Below are 22,622 nucleotides of genomic sequence, written 5' to 3'. Positions count from 1 at the left end.
TCCTGCTCCTAACATTCCGGGCAGTTTCCGCAAGTATCCTGCCTTCGAATTATCATATTAGTTGTTTTGTTTTTCAGACATCAGACCTCCTTAATTAGCCCTGTTATATGCCACTCGCACTATGCGGTGCTGACCTTAATTCCACGTTACAGCCTTCTTAAAGGGGTTGTCTCGCGAAAGCAAGTGGGGTTAAGCACTTCTGTATGGCCATATTAATGCACTTTGTAATGTAAATCGTGCATTAAATATGAGCCATACAGAAGTTATTCACTTACCTTCCCTGCGCTGGCGTCCCTGTCTCCATGGCTCCGTCTAACTTCAGCGTCTAATCGCCCGATTAGACGCGCTTGTGTAGAAGGGTCTTCTGCCTTCGGCTCGGTCTGGCACGGGCGGCGTTCTGGCTCCGCCCCCTTCTACGCGTCATCGCGTAGCTCCGCCCCGTCACGTGTGCCGATTCCAGCCAATCAGGAGGCTGGAGTCGGCACACGTGATGGGGCGGAGCTACGTGATGAAGCGTAGAAGGGGGCGGAGCCAGAATGCCGCTGCTGCCGGACAGACCCGAAGGCAGAAGACCCTTCTGCGCAAGCGCGTCTAATCGGGAGATTAGACGCTGAAATTAGACGGAGCCATGGAGACGGGGACACCAGCGCAGGGAAGGTAAGTGAATAACTTCTGTATGGCTCATATTTAATGCACGATGTATATTACAAAGTGCATTAATATGGCCATACAGAAGTGCTTAACCCCACTTGCTTTCGCGAGACAACCCCTTTAACTTTGGCCCTACAGCTGCCTGCTGTTGGATGCAGGTGTTTTTTGTCGAGAACAGCCCAGTCCAGACCGGAACTTGTTTTCTCTTCATCAGATTACTCAGGTCAGTAGTTTGCCTTTACTTGGCGGTCACAAACTACAATGCACACTCTTTCATCTTGATTTTTTTTTTGCCTGTTCTTTAGCTCCTATAGGGATCAAGTCTCTCCCCCCTACTAATTTGCAATAGATTTTTCTAGACTGTCGACAATTGCTTCCTTCTTAGTAACAGAAACATTTTCAGCCTTCATTATCTTTATGTGCTACAAAGGATAGCAGTCGATGGATCTGTCGCTTATTAGCGTCCACTGGGAATAGGCTAGTTACAAAATCTTTTTCTTGTCCCTCCCCCTAAGGTACTGCTCTGGAATGTCCAAAGGTCTTCTGTGTCCCCTAACGATACAGACAAGAAAACAAGATTTTTGTTACTTGACATAAAATCCCTTTCTCGTCAGGTAGTAGCCCAGAGTTTTGGGGTCCCCTCCAGCACCTCAAAATACACGTCTTATGTTTGTCTTGTATTACTGTCTTAAATGTGAAATGCATCAGATTTATGTGTATTGGATTTTGCAGGCATGAAAGGGTTAATGTGTGTTCATATCTGATGTTGTCTGGAAAATGTATCTATCCATCTAGCTGTTGATTGGTCTGTGTCCATGTGATGTGATGGTTTGATTGAGAGGCGCCAGTAGTAAATTAGTTAGTTGGTTAGAGGTGAGAAGAAAGTTAGAGAGAAGTGAGTTGGAGAGGAGAGATGGAGGAAGCGGAGAGATGGTCTGCCGTTCATGCCAGAGCCCAGCCATACCAAGAACCCTCCTTCTAGAAACTGCCCTTAGGGGGTATGAAAGCCCAGACATGGTGGAAATGCATGGGAGTATAGCGCAAAAAAAGCATGTAAACAGAAAAAGAGAGAAACGGCAAGTGTGCGAGAAAAAGTGAGTGCTTCGCAGTAGAGAGAGGGAGAGTTTAACTGGGAGGAAAAATCCTACAGATAACTAGGACTGTGGATGCATAATGCCCTGGGAACTGTCACTGCTTCAAAATTATGCAAATTGTTGTGCAAGAACTGTTTATTGTTACTGCCCGAAGAGTTTAGGTAAAGGATCGAACATTCCCGGTTCTCGTTCACAAAATACTCTGTTTGTGGACTACTTTTTCTATCGGAGTTATCCGCCGTAGAAGATGGAACGTTGGCGTCACGGTGACAAAACAGGACTTAAGGTAACCTCGATTGCTAATTTTTGGTCTTACCCTGTGGTAATGAGGTCGAGTTTCTAGCTACCTGTTGTGATGATACGGTAGAGCCCCATGATAAGGTTATTTCTCTACCCCGCTGTCTCCTCGGCTGAGGGCCTGCTCCTTGGACGCTGCAGTCACATTCATTGGGGGGCACAACACCCACCCAGTTGTTTATTTTCCTGGCACGGACCTTTTCTCATAGGCATTCCTCAATCTGGCCTGACATTTTTTTCTAGAACTATCATTCCACTTATAGCCTGTATGGTTCGACTTCAGGTTATTCTGTTTTCTTCTACCGCTTTCATACAAACTGAGTTAGCTCAGTGCCTGCAGAAGGGGTATAGCTGGTAGGAGGGACTACCTTTTTCTTTGCTTAGTGTTGCCTCCTAGTGGCAGCAGTATACCCCAATGTCTTCTGTGTCCCCCATTGAACGTGATGAAAAAGCGATTTTACGGTAACAAAAATCCTGTTATCCTCTTCTCTCATGAATTTGGAATCTAAATTCCTACCTTATGGCACAAGTTGCACAAGACAGAGTCCCCAAAATTTTAAGGACTCAGTATTGCTATTATGCATGTTATTAATATGCCTATCTACTGGAGTGTCAGCTCTTGTTCTTACCGAGCCAAGATGTTTAGATATGGGTCATCTTAATTGTTGTACAGTTTTCCTCATGTAAATCTTCGGACAAGGGTATTTTCCTCCATGTACAACCCCTCTACTGCTACAGTTAATATACTGTCCTATGGTATATGTCGTATCATCCACCAGGTTGGTAAATGCAGTGGATTTCATAACATGAGAGCAAAATGTACAATTACCACTAGGGTAAGAGCCCACTTGTGGGTTCACACTATGATCAGACCCTTTTACATGTGGTGAGAAGTGACTTTGTATTGGCATATCTCGTAGGTTGGGACCTCTTCTGTAGGTGACACTGGGATCTTTATTTTCCTTGCAATTCTTGGCAACAGATTCATGAAATACGGAGAGAACACACATGGCGTATGAGTGCAGGTTTTTTTCTCCCTTTTTCATCCTCATTTACTGGAATAGGCAATTTTCATCCACAAATCAGATCAGAATATCCCATGATGTGGGGGGGTTTCTTATGTGAATTGGCACATTGACAGCCCACAGACCCGTAGTAGCCCATCTAGTAGTGGAGGACACAATAACTGCAACCACCATTACTTGATACGATGATTTCACGCTTTATTTGCTACTTTCAAAATCAGAAATCTTAGATTAAATAATGTCATGTATATACGGCTAGCGGAAGAGCGAAGGCTGACTATACAAGCAGTCTATGCGTTTATATTCTCCGTAAACACAAGATGGGAAACAAGAAGCAGGAAAATGTTTTATGATTACATATTTATGCTGTTGAAGCAAAGCATAAGCAGTTTTCAGTTTGGAGTCATTAAAAATGCTGTTAGTTATTGCTGTTTGTATACGTGATATGGTGCCCCCTGTTCTTATGATTCCCTTTCGGACCATCCCCCTAATGTGTCCAGAGCTGGGGAGAAAGCGCTTCTAGTATACCAAGTGGTTTTGCAAGCCTGCACAGGAATAAGGATCACTCCTTTTGTTTCTGTTCAAGAGGATCCAGGGGGTCTTGCTGAACATACGTGACCACAGGCACTGGACACCTTGGGTGGACGTTCTGATAGAGAATCAAGAGACCACCAGAGGGCACCGCAACAAGTATGTCACAGTAAAAGCTACACACCGAGGAGGGTTTTTTAAAGTTTTCATTTGAAAACTTATGTTTTGTGTGATCTACTGGAGTAATGTTATGTTTATTTGTGGTACGACCCCTTTTTTTTCCCTTTTAAAATCCACACTATCTTCTATTTTACCTGGGGCGTATTCAGGTAAACGGTTTCTTAGATCATAGTGTTTTATCACATCTTTTTAAGTAATTGTGGCTGAATGTATCTAAATGGTTTGCTTCTTGCTTAACATGAGTCATAGAATGGTAGAGTTGGAAGGGAACTCAAGGGAGGGGAGACTGATTAGATATTAGAAGACACTTTCTGACAGTGAGGGTGATCAATGAGTGGAACAGGTTGCCATGGGGGGTGGTGAGTTCTCCTTCAATGGAAGTGTTCAAACAAAGGCTGGACAAATATCTGTCTGGGATGATTTAGTGAATCCTGCATTGAGCAGGGGGTTGGACCCTATGACCCTGGAAGTCCCTTCCAACTCTACTATTCTATGATTATTGTTTACAGGTACAGAATAACTTAATGCAGAATTGAATGAGTGATGACAATGGTACGTTGCGGTTGTCTTCAGGCAATCCTTGTGAAGTAGAGCAGTTTTTAAAATCTCAATCCTCGCACAGTTCTGAAACAGAAATTTACAGACTTTATTTATAGGAAGACTACGTTGTCATACTTATTATACAATAGAAATCTACACAAGTCACAACACACAGGTTATGCATATAGTTAATGTGTGATGCATGGGTTTCCCAGAGATATATCCTGCTAATATTTACTCCTTCAAGACCAGAAAGCTCTCTTTAGTTTTACATTTTTTTTTTTATTTATCCACACATTCTAAGATGTATCTGATCATGTAATGCTGTGCTAATTCATAAAGGAATTAATGTGAAAGCAAAAATCAAGATGGTGCCTGATAAGCATCAGAGAGGAGGCTGCACTGCAAAGTAGTGACTGCGATGTACAGAGGAGAGCTCATGAGTGTTACAGGCAATCAAGTGAGAAGGGCAGGGATGGAAAGTGTGTTTTCATCAGTGACCTTTTCAAGCTAGGCTTATGCAGAGGATTTGGAGCTTTGTATTAGAAAGGAAACTTTTTCTTCTTTGAGATCCAATCCCAGGTTTGAACACCCAAACTCCAACCCTAGTTTGTTTTCCACATACCTACATACATACATGAGTGGTTTTTCTTGCACAACTTCTGAAAAGCCAGTTCAGCATCTTTCAGGCTCTCTTGATCAGTTTTTGTACAGTAAACGCGGATGATTTGTTCTGCAAATGCCTTTGGGAGAATTACTGAAACCTGTGAATACAAATGTGTATATATAAATATCCTGACTTATGTCATTGCATAATGTTTATATGTTATCTCAGGCTTTGATAGGGAAAATATATTTACCCTTTCATGACCAGGGATGTTGCACAGGCTGTGACTTTCTGTATAAAGGCTGCTACAGCCAATTATACACCTCAGCAGTCCACTGTGTTTGTCCGCACAGGCTGTGACATTATGTATTAACCCTGCTTCAGCCAATCACACACCTCAGCAGTCCACTGTGATTACCTGCACAGGCTGTGATATTCTATATAAAGGCTGCTGTAGCCAAATCACACACCTCAGCAGTCCACTGTGATTGTCCGCACAGGCTGTGACCTTCTATATAAAGGCTGCTGCAGCCAATCACACACCTCAGCAGTCCACTGTGATTGTCCGCACAGGCTGTGACCTTCTGTATAAAGGCTGCTGCAGCCAATCACACACCTCAGCAGTCCACTGTGATTACCTGCACAGGCTGTGACATTCTATATAAAGGCTGCTGTAGCCAATCACACACCTCAGCAGTCCACTGTGATTGCCCGCACAGGCTGTGACATTCTGTATAAAGGCTGCTGTAGACAATCACACACCTCAGCAGTCCACTGTCATTGACCACACAGGCTATTACATTCTGATGCAGCGTGTAAACAGACCCCATAGGGAGAACGGACATGTGGCGCTGGAGCTGTAGGGACGCAGAACAGGTGAACATAGCCTCTTATTTTTTTTACCATGAGCAGCTTAAGGGCTCTTTCCCACGAGCGTAGATCGGTTGGCTGTTTTCACGGCCGGCTGATATACGTTGTGATCTGATGCATTGGATTCCAATGCATCAGATCACATGGCTGTATTCCTGAAATGTAAAAGCGCCGAGCCGGCCAATATAGCGCCGGGCGTTTTTACGTCGGGCCGAAAAGATAGTCTTGGAACTATCTTTTGAGATGGAATATGTTGGCCGCTGCATGGGCTCCTACGGGAGCCCATGGCAGCGGCTGCAGGTGGGAGAGAGTTTAAACTCCCTCCCTCTTTCTCCTGCTCCACACCCCCCGCCCATTCAGGCTCACCTCTGCTTTCCTCCCCGGTCATTCTTTGCAATGGGAGGGGCGGGGCTAAGCTCCCGCCCTCTCCCCACCCCTTGTGCATAGCCATCAATGGGAGGAGGCAGGACGGGACGGCGCTTAGCTCTGCCCCCTCCTATTGCATAGAACGAGCAGGGAGGAGAAGAGAGGTGAGCCTGTGATGGGGAGGAAGCGAAAAGGGGCCACGGCATGGTAGTCTTTGTGTATATGCGCTGGGACCCATGCCGTCTGAACAGGCGCACAAACATTTGATTTGTGCGCCCGTTCACCAGTTTTATCTCTAACCAACGTAGCATATATCGTCCGGCCGGGAAAATGGCCAGCTGATATACGCTCGTGGAAAAGAGGCCTAAGTAAGAAAAAGAGTGGTTGGAAAATCTCTTTAACTGCCCTTACACCCCTTAACGACTGCCCCATCGGTAAATTACGTTCTCAGAAAGTGGGCTTTAATCCTAGAGGACGTAGTTTTATGCATCCTCTTTGGATTAATGCCCACCTGCCTGAGGACGTGACAGCTCCATGCTGTCGGTGCCCGCAGGTAGCCGACAGCATGGAGCTGTCATCCCAGGATGCGGGCAGTCCCCCCCCCGGCATTGCGATCGGCGCTATCCAATGGATAGCGCCGATCGCAAAAAAGTAAAGATTCAGCTGCCCTGATGGATCGGATCCATCAGGGCAGCTGAAAATACTCACGCGGCTTGTCCACGGTGTCCCCCGGAGATCGGGTCCTCCTGGACCCGCCGGCGGTCTTCTGCGCATGCGCGCCAGACGACGACGTCAGACGCATGCGCAAAAGCCCGGGAGCCCCCGGCAAATTTGAAATCTCCTGGCTCCTGAAGGTAGCCGGGAACCAGGAGGTGTTACCGGGGACTGCTGTGAGCGGTCCCCGGGCACGCAATCGCCGCTATCCATTGGATAGTGGCGATCGCGAAAAAGTTAAAAAAAGTTTTTTAAAAAGTCAGTTTTACCTCCCCTCATGGATCAGATTCATGAGGGGAGGTGAAAATACTCACCTAAGTCCTCCCCGATGTCCCGGGACCCGAATCCCCGTCTGCGCATGCGCGCCCGATGATTGAAATCGGGCGCGTGCACAGAGGGGCTCGAGCCCCGGGAAATTTAAAATCCCTCTGCTCCTGGCTGCCATGTGTAGCCAGGAGCAGAGAGATTATACCGGGGAGATGATCACTGTTATGCAATGGATAGCAGTGATCATGTAAAGTTTAAAAAAAGTGTAAAAAGTGAAAAAAAAGGGTAAAAGTAAAAAAAAAAGTTTCAAAAAAGTTTTAAAAAGTTTTTTAAAAGTTAAAAAAGCTTGCGTTTCATCTCCCCCCACGGATCATATCTGTGAGGGAGGATGAAATGACGTACCTAAGGCCCACGGATTTATCCGTGGACCTTACCCCAGCTTCTGCGCACGCGCCCGTCGCCGAAATGGCAGGCGCATGCGAAAAAGCCGTTGACTGCCAGGATAATTTAAAGTCTCCCTGCTCCTGGCTACAAAACTTAGCCGAGAGCCTGGAGATTTCACGGGGGGCCGCGGTGAGCGGTTCCTCGTCACGTGTTCGCCGTTATCCAATGGATAATGGCGATCACGTAAAAAAAAGGTGAAGTTTCATCTCCCCTCACTGATGCGATCGGTGAGATGAGATGAAACTTTTTACCGGAGGCTTCCGTATTTGCACCCCGACGCGATCTTCCTCCGTGAACTTTCCTGGATCCTGCGCATGCGACCGCCGGCAAAACACCGGACACATGCGCAGGAGTCGGGGAGCACAGGAAATTTAAAATCTCCTTGCTCCCAGCGACCAACGGTTGCCGAGAGCCTGGAGCAGTGACGGGTGGCCTCATTGAGCGGTCCCCGGTCTCTGAATACGGGACAAACAGGGGTATTCATTTTGGGGTGCAAGTCTTCATTCATGTGTGTGCTGTACAAAGGAAGCAGTTTTTAAAATGACAGAATTGCCAAAAAAACAAAAATCACATTTTTTTGCTTTGCTTAAATTCATTCAAAAACTGTGGGGTCAAAATGGGCAGTATACCCCTAGATAAATTCGTTAAGGCGTCTAGTTTTCAAAATGGAGTCATTTGTGGGGGTTCTCTTTGGTTTTGGCCGCTCAAGAGCTCTACAAAAGTGCTATGGGCCTAAAACGCCTTTAAGCAAAATTTATGTTCTGAAAGCCACCGACTACATTTTGGGTCCCGTTGTGCATCCAGACATAAGATTAGGGCTACAATGGGTATGTTTCTGAACACGGGAGAAACGGGGGTATCCATTTTGGGGTGTAAATCCTCATTTTCATTGGCACTATAGGAAAACAATATGTCTTTAAAATGACATATTTGCAAAAATATGAAATTTTATTTTTTCTCCTCTAAACTGAATTAATTCCTGAACAAAACTGGTGGGGTCAAAATACTCATGACACCCCTCAGTGAATACATTAAGGGGTGTAGTTTTTAAAATGGGGTCATTTGGGGGGGTATCTATTATTGTGACACTCATGAGCCTTTGCAAACTTGGCTTGGTGCAGGAAAACAAAGTGTTCCTCAAAATGCTGAAAAGTAATGTTAAATTTGTACGTCCTATAAATGGTTAAAAAAAAACACAAGGGGGGCGTGTCCAGCAGCCATGCTGTGAAGACACATAGAACTTGAGCTCCGTGGTGACCCCGAATATCCTGCAATCATCCTGTCTGCCTAACCCTCCAGCAGCGCGAAAAGAAGCACCTACCCGACGGGGAATACATCTGGCTGCTCTGAGGGGACTCTGCGAGGGCTCTGGTGAGAAAGCACCGGTGAATACATCGCTCCCAGCTTGGAGCCCGCTCCCGCTGAACACACCGGCCGCCACTTCCGGGTAGGGGGAAGGAGAGAAAGGCATCTACGATCCGCCGGCTCTGGAGCCAGCAGCACTGAGACAGCTGCGAACGCCTGGAAGAAGAGCCTGACAGGAGGGCAGCGACGAGCCGCAGAGAGCTCCTGAGCGCGCAGCGGCCGGACCCCGACCACCCAGGGAGACCTGTTGCAGCGGAGGAGAGAAGAGACGCACGGAGGAGGAAGAGCCTGCGCCGGGATCCACCGTATCGGCGAGACATCGCAGACCCAGCACCCCCGGCTGAACCCCTTAGGAGCTCGAGCGGAGGACCAGAGAAGAGCGGTGAGGCTACCTCAGGGGGGGAGATATACTTAGCGCAGCCCCACTGGCCGGCACCGTGCACCCGGTGTGACCCCCCCAATATCACTCCGCTTAGTCCATCAGGGAGACCCCCCCTGCCCTGGGAACTGTGTGAAAGGCAGCGCAGCGGCCAATAACGGCAATTCCCCCACTCTAACGCTTCCAGACAGCCACGTGGCGGATAGGAAGCAGCCATTTCACAACGGCCACAGATTAACAGATCTGCTCCAGGGGAGGATGGGGCTGACCCCCTTGTAGGTGATACTCCCTCCCCCCTCTGCCCCCCAATAGCAGGAACTAAACCAAGGCCACCAACCCGACTGACAAACCAGGAAAGGGGAAAAAGGGTATTAACCCCTCCAATCCCAGGCTCCCAACGCTACAGTCCAGCTCCCCAGCAGACAAACACCAGGAGCTGCTTCCCATATACACGACTGCATCACCGACTGCGCTTGATAGCAACCAAGCCCCGAGAGACAGAAACGCAAGCCCGAAGGGTTAACCCTTTACATCCAGGGACGCTCTCCTACACCAATAGCTAAAACAACCTAGGGTGGATACTGGAGGTGGCCTCCCCACCGGACCTGTAGGCATTATATATACACCAACTAGCCCCTAGAAGTGCAAACTACTGGACTGAGCTATTGACCCTTTGCAATATAAATCTCCTGTACAGTTAAACCCGAGATACATTATCAAACGGAAATTAAGCGGTATTGTCACTGCGACAGAGCGTTGACCACCATCCTGAATACTAAACCGCTGGACTGAGCTACTGACCCTTTGCAAGTAAAGCCTCCCGCACAGTTAAACCTCAGATACATTATCAAACGGAAATTGGGCGTTATTGTCGCAGCGACAGGACATTGGCCACCATCCTGAATACTAAACCGTTGGACTGAGCTACTGACCCTTTGCAAATAAAGCCTCCCGCACAGTTAAACTCCAGATATATTGTCACACGGAAATTGAACGGCATTGGTGCGGCGATAGGGCATCGGCCACCATCCTGAATATTAAACCGCTGGACTGAACTATTGACCCTTTGCAATCTAGGACTCCCTACTCCTCCAGTATTGTACAGAGTCTATTATCTTAACTCACTACCTACGCACCTTCCGCAGTCCCCTCAACGCAAATAGGCCGCCAACATACCACCGCCGTCGTTCTCCCGTAAGCGGGGCAACTGCAGGCTTTCAAAGATGAGCGGCAAGACTCCCCCACCAATCTCGGAACGCCTAAAAGCTTATGCACTTGAGCCAACGGCTGGCACCTCACGACGAACTCCCAGTCCAGACAGAGAATCCGCTAAAACCCCTAGTTCCGTCTCTTCCCCTGCCGAGGAGCAGGAACCCACACTGCGGCAAGTTACAGCCCAACTCCTAGAGGCCATACACTCCAGCACCACATCCTTGACGGGAAAGATAGAGGAGGTCAAAATTGATGTGGGTCTACTGAGGCAGGACATGCATAATCTCAAAGGACGAGTTGGAGAGGTGGAAACGCGTATATCCCAACTAGAGGACGCTGCTGCTCCCGTGCCGGGTAAACTCGCAGAACTAGACAAGGCAGCAAACGCCTGGGCGCAACGAGCGGACGACCTAGATAATAGGCTACGCAGAAACAACCTCCGAATCCTGGGCCTGCCAGAACGAGCAGAGGGCCACGACCCCTGTTCGTTTATGGAATCATGGCTGAAGGAGCTCCTGCCGGATGCCAACTTCTCCACAGCCTTTGCGATAGAAAGAGCTCATAGGGTTCCGGCCCGCCCCCCACCTCCCGGCGCACCTCCAAGACCAATGTTAGCAAGACTCCTCAGCAGTAAAGACAGGGACATCGCCCTCCAAGCAGCAAGACGCAAGCAAGTCCTCCAGTACCAGAACGCAAATATTTCTATTTTTCCGGACTTTTCCGCCGCCCTCCAGAAAACTAAAGCGACCTTCGTGGCTGTCAAGCGTAGACTGAGGGACGCATCCATACCGTATTCCATGGTATATCCAGCCCGACTACGTGTGGTCCATAATGAGCGCACCTCCTTCTTTTCCACCCCGGAAGAGGCCGAAGAATGGCTCAGCCGTATACCAAGATCACCTAGACGCCAGTAATCCCCCAATGAACACTTATGCAGCAGTAAATCGCCAGAACAATGTCGACTGCCAGCCGTGGTTCCATGCGGCAGAGAATCTCATGTTGCGTAACTGTTTATGCTATTCGCTGCTTGCTTCCTCTTCCTTTCTCTAATCACACCCCCCCCCCCCCCCTACTCCACCTCCCATCCTCTCTACATACCTGTCCTATCGGTCGGTGGGGGGAGGGCGGTCGGGAGCAGTTGAACCTTGGTTATAATAATCCTGTCGCCCCGAACGAAGATATAGTTACTCAGGTGGGCAGACAAACTATAAATAATTGAACGAATGGAGCCCTAGAGCTCAAGAGACGGACTTGATCTGTCTGACTGTGCCCGCATTAGTCACCGAAGCTTAGGTGCACAGTCAACCCCGTTACCACATATAAGTTCATGGTTAAGTTAAGGGTTATTAAGTTAGTGTTTATGCAAGCCATTACTATCACAATTACAAATATAAACATATGGACACGTTTCTACAGAACATCGCACAGAGTTACCATAAGTTACAATCGAGAGATACAGAGGCAGACTAAAATGCAGAGGAGTCTGACAGAGTGCCATACGCAGGGCATATCCACCCCGAAACGGGGAGTCCTCCTATACACGGATAGCACTTTTTATGTCAATGGCTAATATAACGGTAGTTTCCTGGAACGTACGCGGGATGGGAACCCCTGGGAAGCGATCTATGGTTTTTTCGTACATTAGAGGCCACAACCCACACATCGTATGTCTCCAAGAGACACACCTGATCCCAGAAAAAACGAGGCTACTGCAGAAGGCATGGGTCCAATGGGCCCTACATTCTACACACACATCCTACTCCAGAGGGGTGTCAATTTTGATCCATAAGCGACTTAGATGGGAGCCAGGGCGCACTGTCAGAGACCCAGAAGGTAGATTCATTTTCATACAGGCGTGGATAGAATCCCTTCCTTATGTACTTATAGGAAATTATCTCCCCCCACCAGCCAATATTGCAATTCTCCACCAGGCGGCTCAATTTGCCACTCAGTATCCCAACGCTTCCATCCTGTGTATGGGCGATCTAAATATGGTCCTGGACCCCCAGCTTGATAGGTTCAGTACACTACACGCTCCCCTGGTTCGGGCCCCTCCGTCTCCCCTGGCCCAATTTATGCAAGAGGTTGGTTGGAGAGATGTCTGGAGAGTCCGGTACCCATCAACGTGTGAGTTCTCGTGTCACTCCGCCGGAAGGAATGCCCTCTCGCGGATAGACCATTGTCTGGGAAATACTAGACTCTGTACAGCCATCGCCCGCATTGAATACCTCCCTAGGGGCGTATCGGATCACTCCCCCCTATGGGTTGAAATTACAACTCCGGACGTACGAGACCATAGGCATAGCTGGCGTGTGCACCCATTCTGGCTAAGCCTGATTGGTTCGAACGATAGGATCCCTGATCAGCTTACTAGTTTCCTAGAGCTGAATCAACCAGAGGCTGACCCAATAATGGTGTGGGAGACAATGAAAGCCTTTTTACGGGGCGCCTTAAAATCCACCATTTCATACATCAAGAGGGAATCTTCCCTACTTGAACAAGAAATGACATCCCAGTACGTGCGACTAGAGACAGCTTACGTGGCAGACCCGTCGGACGAAAATAGGGAACGATGGCTGGGGCAGGGAAGGCAATATTTAATATTTCTGCAAGAGAAAGCCCGTAGAGCATCCTTTTTTGCAAAGCAGCGTTTCTATGAACTGGGCAACCAATCCAGTAGTCTGCTAGCACACCTGGTGCACCAAAATTCTGCATCCCCATCGATACTTCGTATCAGATCCGAAACCGGAGAGATCCTGCATGAAAAGAAAACAATAGGGGAGCGGTTTCAGCGATATTACAGCGAGCTGTACGAAACCAAATTACAGGCCACCCAACAAGAACTTGTAGACTAGCTTTCTGGTATTAATTTTCCTGTGCTTACTCCCAACCAGCAGAATCTGATAGATGCCCCTTTCACACTGACGGAATTGGCAGAGGTTCTCGCGGAAATGTCCAGCGGCAAGGCCCCAGGACCCGATGGCCTGCCGATTGAGGTATATTCAAAATACCAAGAGACCCTTCTTCCCACACTACTAGACGCATACAACGCAGCATATAATAACGGTTCCCTGCCCTCCTCCTTTTATGAGGCCACAATAGTCCTGATTCTAAAACCAGGAAAGGATGCTCTAGACTGTGGCTCTTACAGGCCCATCTCCCTGTTAAACTCAGATTATAAGCATCTAACTAAGATGTTGGCCAGACGACTTAACACCGTCATCCTGGACCTAATACATCCCGACCAAACCGGGTTTATGCCGGGTAAATCTACAAGTGACAATCTACGACGGGTCCAGGTAGTAACTCAGATCGGCTCAGCCGGGGAGATGGAGTGGGCCCTGGCATCCCTAGATGCCACCAAAGCCTTCGACTCTATCAAGTGGCCATTTCTTCTCCAGGTCCTGAAGAGATTCGGGTTCGGAGATGGATTTATTCGATGGGTCTCTCTAATGTACAGAACTCCCTTGGTCGCTGTATTGGTGAATGGGTCCTGCTCTACATATTTCCCTTTACGTAGAGGCACGAGACAGGGGTGCCCCCTCTCCCCACTCCTCTTCGCCCTAGCAGTGGAGCCATTGGCTCTCATGCTCCAAACGAGCCCAACGTACAGGGGGATTGTGATAGGGGATAGGGAGGACCGCGTGACGCTGTATGCAGATGACCTAATGTTATTCATGTCCAACACGATAGACTCCCTGCCCCGGGCCATGGATATCATCAACAATTTTGGGTCCTACTCAGGATTACACATTAATTGGTCCAAATCGGCCCTAATGCCAGTGTCGGAGCGGAGCCCCTCGCAGCCCATGGACCTCTACTGCGGCCTCCAAATTGTTAAGGATTTTAAATATCTAGGTATTCAGATCACTAACTCCGTAGGCCGGGCTCTGGACCTGAATGTATACCCCCTGGTAGATTTGTTTAGGTCCAAATTCCGGGTTTGGGGATCGCTACCATTATCAGTGGCAGGTCGAGCCAACTTAATTAAAATGATTGTCCTGCCCAAATGCCTCTACACCCTACAACATACCTCAGTGCCAGTCCCGATAAAGTTTTTTCGGACCATGGACTCTCTCATGTCCTCTTTTATATGGGGGAGTTCCCGCCCGAAACTCAAGATTTCCACCCTTCAGAGACCAAAGACAGCCGCCGGGGCGGCACTCCCAGACCTATGTCTGTATTATATAGCCAGTCAATTGACCCACTTAAAATGTTGGTTGGGAGACAGCCCGCTACCTAATTCTGAGGCCCACCTGGCACAGGCCCTTGATATTCAGAGTCTCTGGTCAGTGCTGGAGTTCTCTGCAACAATATCACGAAAGATGCTACCCATCCACAGGCTGGCGACGCAGGTTTGGCGTCTGGCCAAGGTAGCTGGCGGATTCACTGACATAGTAGCAGAGATCCCGCTGTGGAGAACCCCTGGACTGCGGGAGCTAGTGTCACTGGCCGACCTCGCGACATGGGAGCAGGGTGGTGTAAGGTGTCTGGGCGACCTTTACGACTCGAATATATTCCTATCTTTTGAGCAACTGCAAGATCAGTTCCAATTACCTAGATCGCACTTTTATAAGTACCTCCAGATTAGACACGCCTTGCAGACGCAATTCCCTCCGGCAAGTAACAACATATCCTGCTATCCCCTAATAGGAATTCTGCGGTCCCAGGGACTTATATCAACAATATACTCACATTTAATAAGCTCAAAGGCCACCCGGGTGGTTCCCCCCATCTTATCTAAATGGAGGTCTCTGATCCCGGCGCTAACTGATGACACTTTCCAAGATCTATTAGAATCTCCCTTATTCGTCTCCCCTTCAGTAAATAATAGAATGATCCAGATGTACATAGTGCATCAGTGCTACCTCACCCCGGCGCGGCTGCAAAGGATGGGCAGGAACCTGACAACACATTGTATCCGTTGTACATGCACCTTTGCCGATTTTTGGCACATGATTTGGGACTGCCCGACGGTCCAGTCGTACTGGAGTGAGGTCATAAATTTGCTAGCTGAGATCCTTAATATTCCGATTCCCGCCACCCCAGAGGTCTGCCTCTTCGGCATTCTGGACGAGGAGCATTGGCAGCACCATGATAGAATTTTTCTCCGAGAGGTCCTGTTCCTGGCTAGGAAAGTAATTGCACTGAGGTGGATGGACCCAAGGGGCCCTACCCTGGCGATGTGGAGAAAGATCACTAACACAACCATTCCCTTCAACAACTTAGTCTATAAGGCTCGCAAATGCCCAGAAAAATTCCAGAAGGTATGGGGTCGATGGTGTGATTCCTCGCTCACCCTGTTCGCTCCGCGACTGCTCTCCTCGGTTATATCAACTCTGCGAAGGGGACCTCAGTAATCAACAGATGCTGGAGACGGGCGAGGGGATCCGGGACCTACCTTGTCATGTCAGACCACAGCGACGGGTGGGCAATTACCTGGATGGTCTAGTACTGCCTCTGTTATGACATGTCCATTCTTTACATAAGTTCACCCTGCATCTCTCCCTCCATCCTTCCTCCCCTTCTCACACCCCTGGAGTACACTGCAAGGGCTATACACTATAACGACAAGGGGAAACTTTCCCCTTTCTCTTCCCTCCCCCTATCCCTTCTCCTTCTTTATTTCTTTGTTTTTATGGGTCTCTAATATCCATATGTGATTTTGTAGAACAAAAGATTTGGCATGCTGTTAATTTTCAATAAAACGAGTTTAAAAAAAAACAAAAACAAACACAAAAGTTTTTCAAACGTGCATTCAGAATAAAGTAAACAGATGGAAATATATATCTTATCAAAAATTTGTACAGTATGTTTGGACATATTTGAGATATTAAAATTGAAAATGTGAAAAAAATGACAATTTTTTCAAAATTTTTCTAATATTGGTACTTTTAATAAATATACACAAATTATATCGGTCTCTTTGTACAACCAAAATGAAGTACAACATGTGGCGAAAAAACAATGTCAGAATCACTTGGATATGTAAAGCCTTACGGAGTTATGCTACGTTGAACGACGCATGTCAGATTTCCAAAATTTGGGTCCGTCACTAAGGCGCAAACAGGCTTCGTCACTGAGGGGTTAATATACCAGAACAATGTGAGTGTTGTTTTTAATCTCTCCCCTGAGGTGGGGCAACTTGTTGCATTAATATCAGTGGTTTCTGACAACACCTCATGTTTTGTGCTCAGTTCTGTCATAACAACATAATCATCCAAATCCTTGTCTGCATGGGTGTGCACGCCTTGCCTGACGAGCATAGTGAAGCATTTGGGCAGTGATGAGTAGAGCAGGTTGGTTATATGTAGCAATGTAATTATGCCATTTTTCAGCTTTGTAGAGCCAGCTGTTTATGCCCTATACCTGATCTATCAAGCTGACACTGACGTTGTGTGCCATACAGTATATGCTACACTGTAATGACATAACGGCAGACCAATGTTAGTCAACGTGTTCCGAAGTGTCTGTGCCAACACTGAAAAGAAATCATCGGGACCCGAATGTAATTGCTCAACTTGGAAAATATAATGAACGGCACCTATAGATAGCTTCTGTATTATTACTCCATTGCTCTTTTATTCTGATCTGCAGTAGGTAGCAGGCTAGTGAGATTGTGTCTCTAAAGGTCTTTTTAGGGCACCTTCATGCTGGCGAGAATATCGCCAATGATTTTCAATGGTGTCATTCTAATTTGTGATGTTTTCACTCCTGTGATGCTGCGTGAAAGAAAAAAATCACACCATTTCCTTTCTTTTTGCGATACTGCACATTGTTTTCAATAGGAGAACATCTCGATCCTCTGCCGCAGCTGTGACAGCTGCAGCAGCGGACTCCTTCAGCTCCACAGGGATGTGAAGCTGTCGCATCCAGGAGTTTCCACATGTCTGAAATGGGGCCGGCAGCAGCATCGGCCCAATTGAAAGCAATGGGAGAACATTGCGATCTTCTGCCACAGCTGTGACGGGATTCTTTCGTCCCGTGGGGAGTCCCCTCAACACTGAACACTGTGACAGCACTGACAGTGACAGTGCTGTGACAGTGTTTAGTGATGAGGGGACTCCCCACGGAGAATCTTTATGCGCAACACAGACCTGTGCGATGCACGCATGTCCTATCTTTTGCGCCTGTAAAAAACCGACATGTGAACACTGCATAGCGAACCAATGATTGTATTAGACACACTTCTTTTTTGTGCACATAGGCACGTGCAAAAAAACGCTCATCTGACTTCGCCTTAAGGGGTTAAAATACTAAATCAGTGATAGGTTATACTGTATTTTTGAGCAAAAATGAAAGTGCCACATAAGAACTATTGTCCTACCTCGTCTTTTGAGATTTGTTCAGCCGTGTCAGGATCTGACTTCCGGTAAAACCGCAAAGCGTCAACTGGATTCTCCCCTCGCTTTCCATAATCCATACGCACGATCTGTATTGACAGGGGGCACAAAAATAACCATGTACCCTAGAATTCACAGCTGTTGTGCACAGATATTATTTATAGTATTTTCATGAACTTTGTAATCCTTGCACTGCATCTAAGCAAGAAAACCAAAGGAATTACAAAACTTGATATGATCTTAACTAGAGATGAGCGAGCACGCTCGTTTAAGGCTGCTACTCGATCGAGAGATCTCTCTCTGGCCCCCGCCGTGCCCCCCTCCCCCGCATGCTGCTTAGGCGAGTACACAGTTACTCGATAAACTGCTACTCGATCGAGTAGCAGCCTTAAACGAGCGTGCTCGCTCATCCCTAATCTTAACACTTTACACCATTACACAAGTACACGCTTTGTCAAAAAAAATTGAGCCCCTAGAAAGAGTTGTCATTTTGCTACAAAACACGGCCTGTAGATACATCTCAGGTAGATATGCAAATATTTAGCATTGTGGTGTCAATAGATTAACGGTCTTGCCACCTGAGGCCCTAAAAGTGATTCCACCCTTGACCTATAAAAAGTCTCTCAAAGGCTAGATGTGTCAAGTAGTAGTCACTTTCCGCTTCTGTATAGTTTGTTGACCACTAGATAATATATAATAATAATAATAATAATAATCTTTATTTGTATAGCGCCAACCTATTCCGCAGCGCTTTCAGGCATGGATAAATGCAAAACAATACAACAATTGCAACAATTACAATGTGAGATACATTGGGTTAGACACAAAAGGGTTGAGGGTGGTACAGGAGGTGCAGGGGTTGGGGAACACAGGCAATAGGAAATTTCATGTACAGATCATTTATTAGAAGGCAAACAGGGTGGGGCACCATAAGGAGGGGAGAGGGACTAGGTCAGGGGATTTAGTACGCTTCCTTGAAGAGGTGGGTTTTTAAGGCACGCCTGAAATTTCGTGCATCGGGAATTGTCCGGATGCCTTGGGGTAGAGCATTCCAGAGGATGGGTGCTGCTCTGGTGAAGTCCTGTAGGCGAGCATGAGAGGTTCGTATTACAGGGGTGTTTAGTCTGAGGGTGTTAGCCGATTGGAGTGAGCGGGCTGGGTGGTGTACTGACAGTAGGGAGGCGATGTATGGTGGCGCAGCGCCATGCAGAGCTTTGCGAGTGAGCTAGAGGAGTTTAAATTTAGTTCTGCAGTGGATGGGCAGCCAATGCAGCGACTGGCATAATGCAGAGGCGTCTGAATAACGACTGGATAGAAAAATTAGTCTAGCTGCTGCATTTAGTATGGATGGGAGTGGAGCAAGTCTAGTGCGGGGGAGGCCAATGAGTAGTGAGTTGCAGTAGTCAAGCCGGGAGTGGATGAGGGCAACCACGAGCGTCTTTAGCGTGTCCGTGGTTAGGAACGGACGTATTTTAGCAATATTTCTGAGGTGCATGTGGCATGTTTGGGCCAGAGTTTGGATATGGGGGGCAAAGGAGAGGTCAGAGTCCATTGTGACCCCAAGGCATCGGGCATGTCGTCTGGGGGTTATGATGGTGCCAGACACTGGAATGGAGATGTTGAGGGGAGGTCGGTTAGAAGGTGGAAAGACAAGGTGGTCAGTTTTAGAGAGGTTTAGTTTGAGAAAAAGGGAGGACATAGTGTTAGAGACAGCGGACAGACAGTCGGTGATATTTTGGAGGAATGGTCCAGAGATCTCACAAGAGGAGGTGTATAGTTGGGTGTCGTCAGCGTAGAGATGGTATTGGAGGCCAAATTTGTGGATGGTTTGTCCAACTGGGGCAGTATAGATAGAGAAGGGGACCAAGGACCGAGCCCTGGGGTACCCCAACATCGAGAGGAAGTGGAGCAGAGATAGAACCAGCAAAGGAAACACGGAAAGAGCGGTCAGAGAGGTAGGAAGAGAACCAGGAGAGAGCAGTATCCTTTAGACCAATAGAGTGGAGCATAGTGAGAAGGAGATTATGGTCGACAGTGTCAAATGCAGCAGACAGGTCAAGGAGGATTAGTAGGGAGTAATCACCTCTCGACTTTGCAGTCATCAGGTCATTTGTTACTTTTGTAAGGGCAGTTTCGGTCGAGTGTAGAGAGCGGAAACCAGACTGGAGGGGGTCGAGGAGCGAGTTGTCAGAGAGAAAGCGAGTAAGCCGGGAGTAGACCAGGCGTTCCAGTAATTTGGAGATGAAGGGGAGGTTTGAGACGGGTCGGTAGTTGGCAGCATCAGTCAGGTCCAGAGTTGGTTTTTTAAGCAGAGGGGATATAATGGAGTGTTTGAATGAGGAGGGGAAAGTGCCAGAGGTTAGGGAGAGGTTGCAGATTGTAGTGAGGTGAGTAATGAGAGCTGGGGAAAGGGACCGGAGGAGGTGAGAGGGGAGAGGGTCGCTAGCACAGGTGGTGGGGCGGGCAGCGGAAAGGAGCCTGGAGACTTCTTCCTCTGTCATTGGTTCTAGCGTAGATAGTGAGTAGGTGCTGGGTGCAGTGCTGATGAAACTGGGATCGGGGCTAACCATGCAGCTTTCGGAGATTTCTTTTCGAATGTTGTCGATTTTTTCTTTGAAATAGGTAGCTAGTTCTCCAGCAGTCAGGTCTGTCGCAGGGGCCTGTTCTTTGGGGCTGAGGAGGGAGTGAAAGGTCTCAAAGAGTTGTTTGGGGTTGTGGGATAGTGAGGAGACAAGGGAGGTGAAATAAACTTGTTTGGCATGGTGAAGGGCTAGGTTATAAGTTTTAAGCATGAATTTGAAGTGGAGGAAGTCTGCCGGCAGCTTTGACTTTCTCCACAGCCGCTCGGCGTACCTGGAGCACCGCCGGATGAAGCGCGTTTGGGACGTGAGCCAGGGTTGCCGTGGTCTGCGTTTGACGGCTCGCGTCACGAGTGGTGCCACTTGATCCAGGGCACGGCTGAGGGTGGTGTAGTATTCGGCTGCCAGGTTAGGGCAGGGGAGGCGAGAGATAGGCGATAGGGAGGACTGAATAGTTTCGGCAAACTGTTTAGTACGGACAGACTGGAGATTCCTAGAGGTGCGATAGATAGGAGGGTCAGGAGAGATGCTAGGGTGCCTGATGGAGAAAGAGAGAAGGTTGTGATCTGAGAGTGGAAGTGGGGAGTTAGTAAAGTGAGAAGCAGAGCAGAGACGGAGGAAAACTAAATCGAGAGTGTTACCATCTCTATGAGTGGGGGAGTCAGAGATTAGCGATAAGCCAAGGGAGGAGGTAAGTGTTAAAAGCTGGGAGGCAGATGAGGAACTAGAGTCGTTAGTAGGGATGTTGAAATCACCAAGGATGAGGGTTGGGATTTCACAGGATAGGAAGTGGGGAAGCCAGGCAGCAAAGTGGTCTAGGAACAGGCGGGTGGGACCTGGGGGGCGGTAAATAACTGCGACACGCAGAGGCAGTGGGCGGAAGAGTCGCAGGGTGTTTAGACTTCGAAGAAGTGGAAGGTAAGCGAGGGAGCTGAGGGAATGACCTGGAAGGTACAGTTTGGGGAGAGGATGATGCCTTCTCCGCCGCCGCGTCGGTCATCCGATCTGGGGGTGTGGGAGAACTGCAGGCCATCATAGGACAATGCAGCGGGGGAGGTGGAATCGGACTGCTGTATCCAGGTTTCCGTGAGGGCGAGCAAGTTCAAGCGTTTACTGGTGAAAAGGTCATGGATAGTTGGGAGTTTGTTACACGCAGATTGGGAGTTCCATAGGGCACATTTGAATGGGGCAGGGGGGGCAGTTGGGTAGAGAACAGTACGGGGTGGGCCTGGGTTGGGGGATATGTCCCCTGCAGCTAGGAGTAGCAGGGTAACAAGGGTGAGTGCATGGCTAGGTGATTTGTGTGGGTGGCTGTGGTGTTTCTTTGCATTATTGGGGGGTTGAAGGCATCTTAGGAAGTTGAACAGTGCATGGGAGCCATACATAGGTGAGGAGAGGAGGGAAGGGCTGATGTGGATGGAGTGTGTTGGGGCCGGGCATTGGAAGAAAGTGTTAAGGCTTGAAAAGAGGATAGTGAAGGAGATTAGTGCAAAGAGGAGAGTATTTTCCTCCAGGCTGTGGACAGTTGTGCATGATACCTGTCTCCTGCTCTGTCGAACTGCGCTGTATAACTGCATCATTCAACAGCATCAAACACTTGTTGCTGGACACTTGGTGCTGGAGACATCAGGTGAGGTAGCCTCTGGTGAGGCATGGAGGGTAGAACTGGCTTTAAAGTTCTGACTACAGGACTTCAGCTGGGAGTGGCTTGTTACATTTCACTAGTCAACCAGCTGACCCACCTTTAGATGGCTAATGAACAAGATATGGGGGGGGGAGGCGCTTTATTGCCCTCTTACAAAAACAAACTGTGTCCAGCAACACTAAGATGAGACAGCGAGAAAGCTATTTGGGGGAGGTGATGAGGAAAATACATCTAGTACAAAGAGTCAATTCAATATATATGAAGCAATGGGACATACCATTGCACACAGATTATGACAAATTCAAAGGTATCACAGCAGATTTAGTGGAAGGAAGGCGGAACAATCAAATGCAGATGGAGTGGAGCAATGGATGAGGGAAACATATCCCTCTACGACGCACTCAAAGACATTCCGCCCACTTAACAGAGTTAGAGAGGGCACATTATTGGAATGCGAGAAGCTAGATGGTCGTATCAATGACTTGTCACCACCTGTGCCATTCTTACCTGACT

At 48.1% G+C, this 22,622-nt stretch overlaps 1 protein-coding gene across 1 annotated transcript in view; it reads right to left on the bottom strand.

Annotated features, from left to right (window-relative positions):
* Positions 1-3,254: 3,254 nt before the first annotated feature.
* LOC136587366 (deoxynucleoside triphosphate triphosphohydrolase SAMHD1-like) overlaps positions 3,255-22,622 on the bottom strand; it is a 104,313-nt gene continuing 84,945 nt past the window's right edge. Inside the window, exons 14-16 of the mRNA XM_066585936.1 lie at positions 17,870-17,974; positions 4,944-5,082; positions 3,255-4,402 (exon numbers count right to left, since the gene is read on the bottom strand). Of these exons, the coding sequence (XP_066442033.1) occupies positions 4,386-4,402; positions 4,944-5,082; positions 17,870-17,974 (261 nt within the window). The 3' untranslated portion in view covers positions 3,255-4,385. The remainder of the gene's footprint in view (positions 4,403-4,943; positions 5,083-17,869; positions 17,975-22,622) is intronic.

The sequence above is a fragment of the Eleutherodactylus coqui genome, chromosome 13 (genome assembly GCF_035609145.1).
Source record: "Eleutherodactylus coqui strain aEleCoq1 chromosome 13, aEleCoq1.hap1, whole genome shotgun sequence".
Lineage (NCBI taxonomy): Eukaryota > Metazoa > Chordata > Amphibia > Anura > Eleutherodactylidae > Eleutherodactylus > Eleutherodactylus coqui.
The sequence above is the reverse complement of the archived record's forward strand: the minus strand, read 5'-3'. Positions and strand labels throughout refer to the sequence as shown.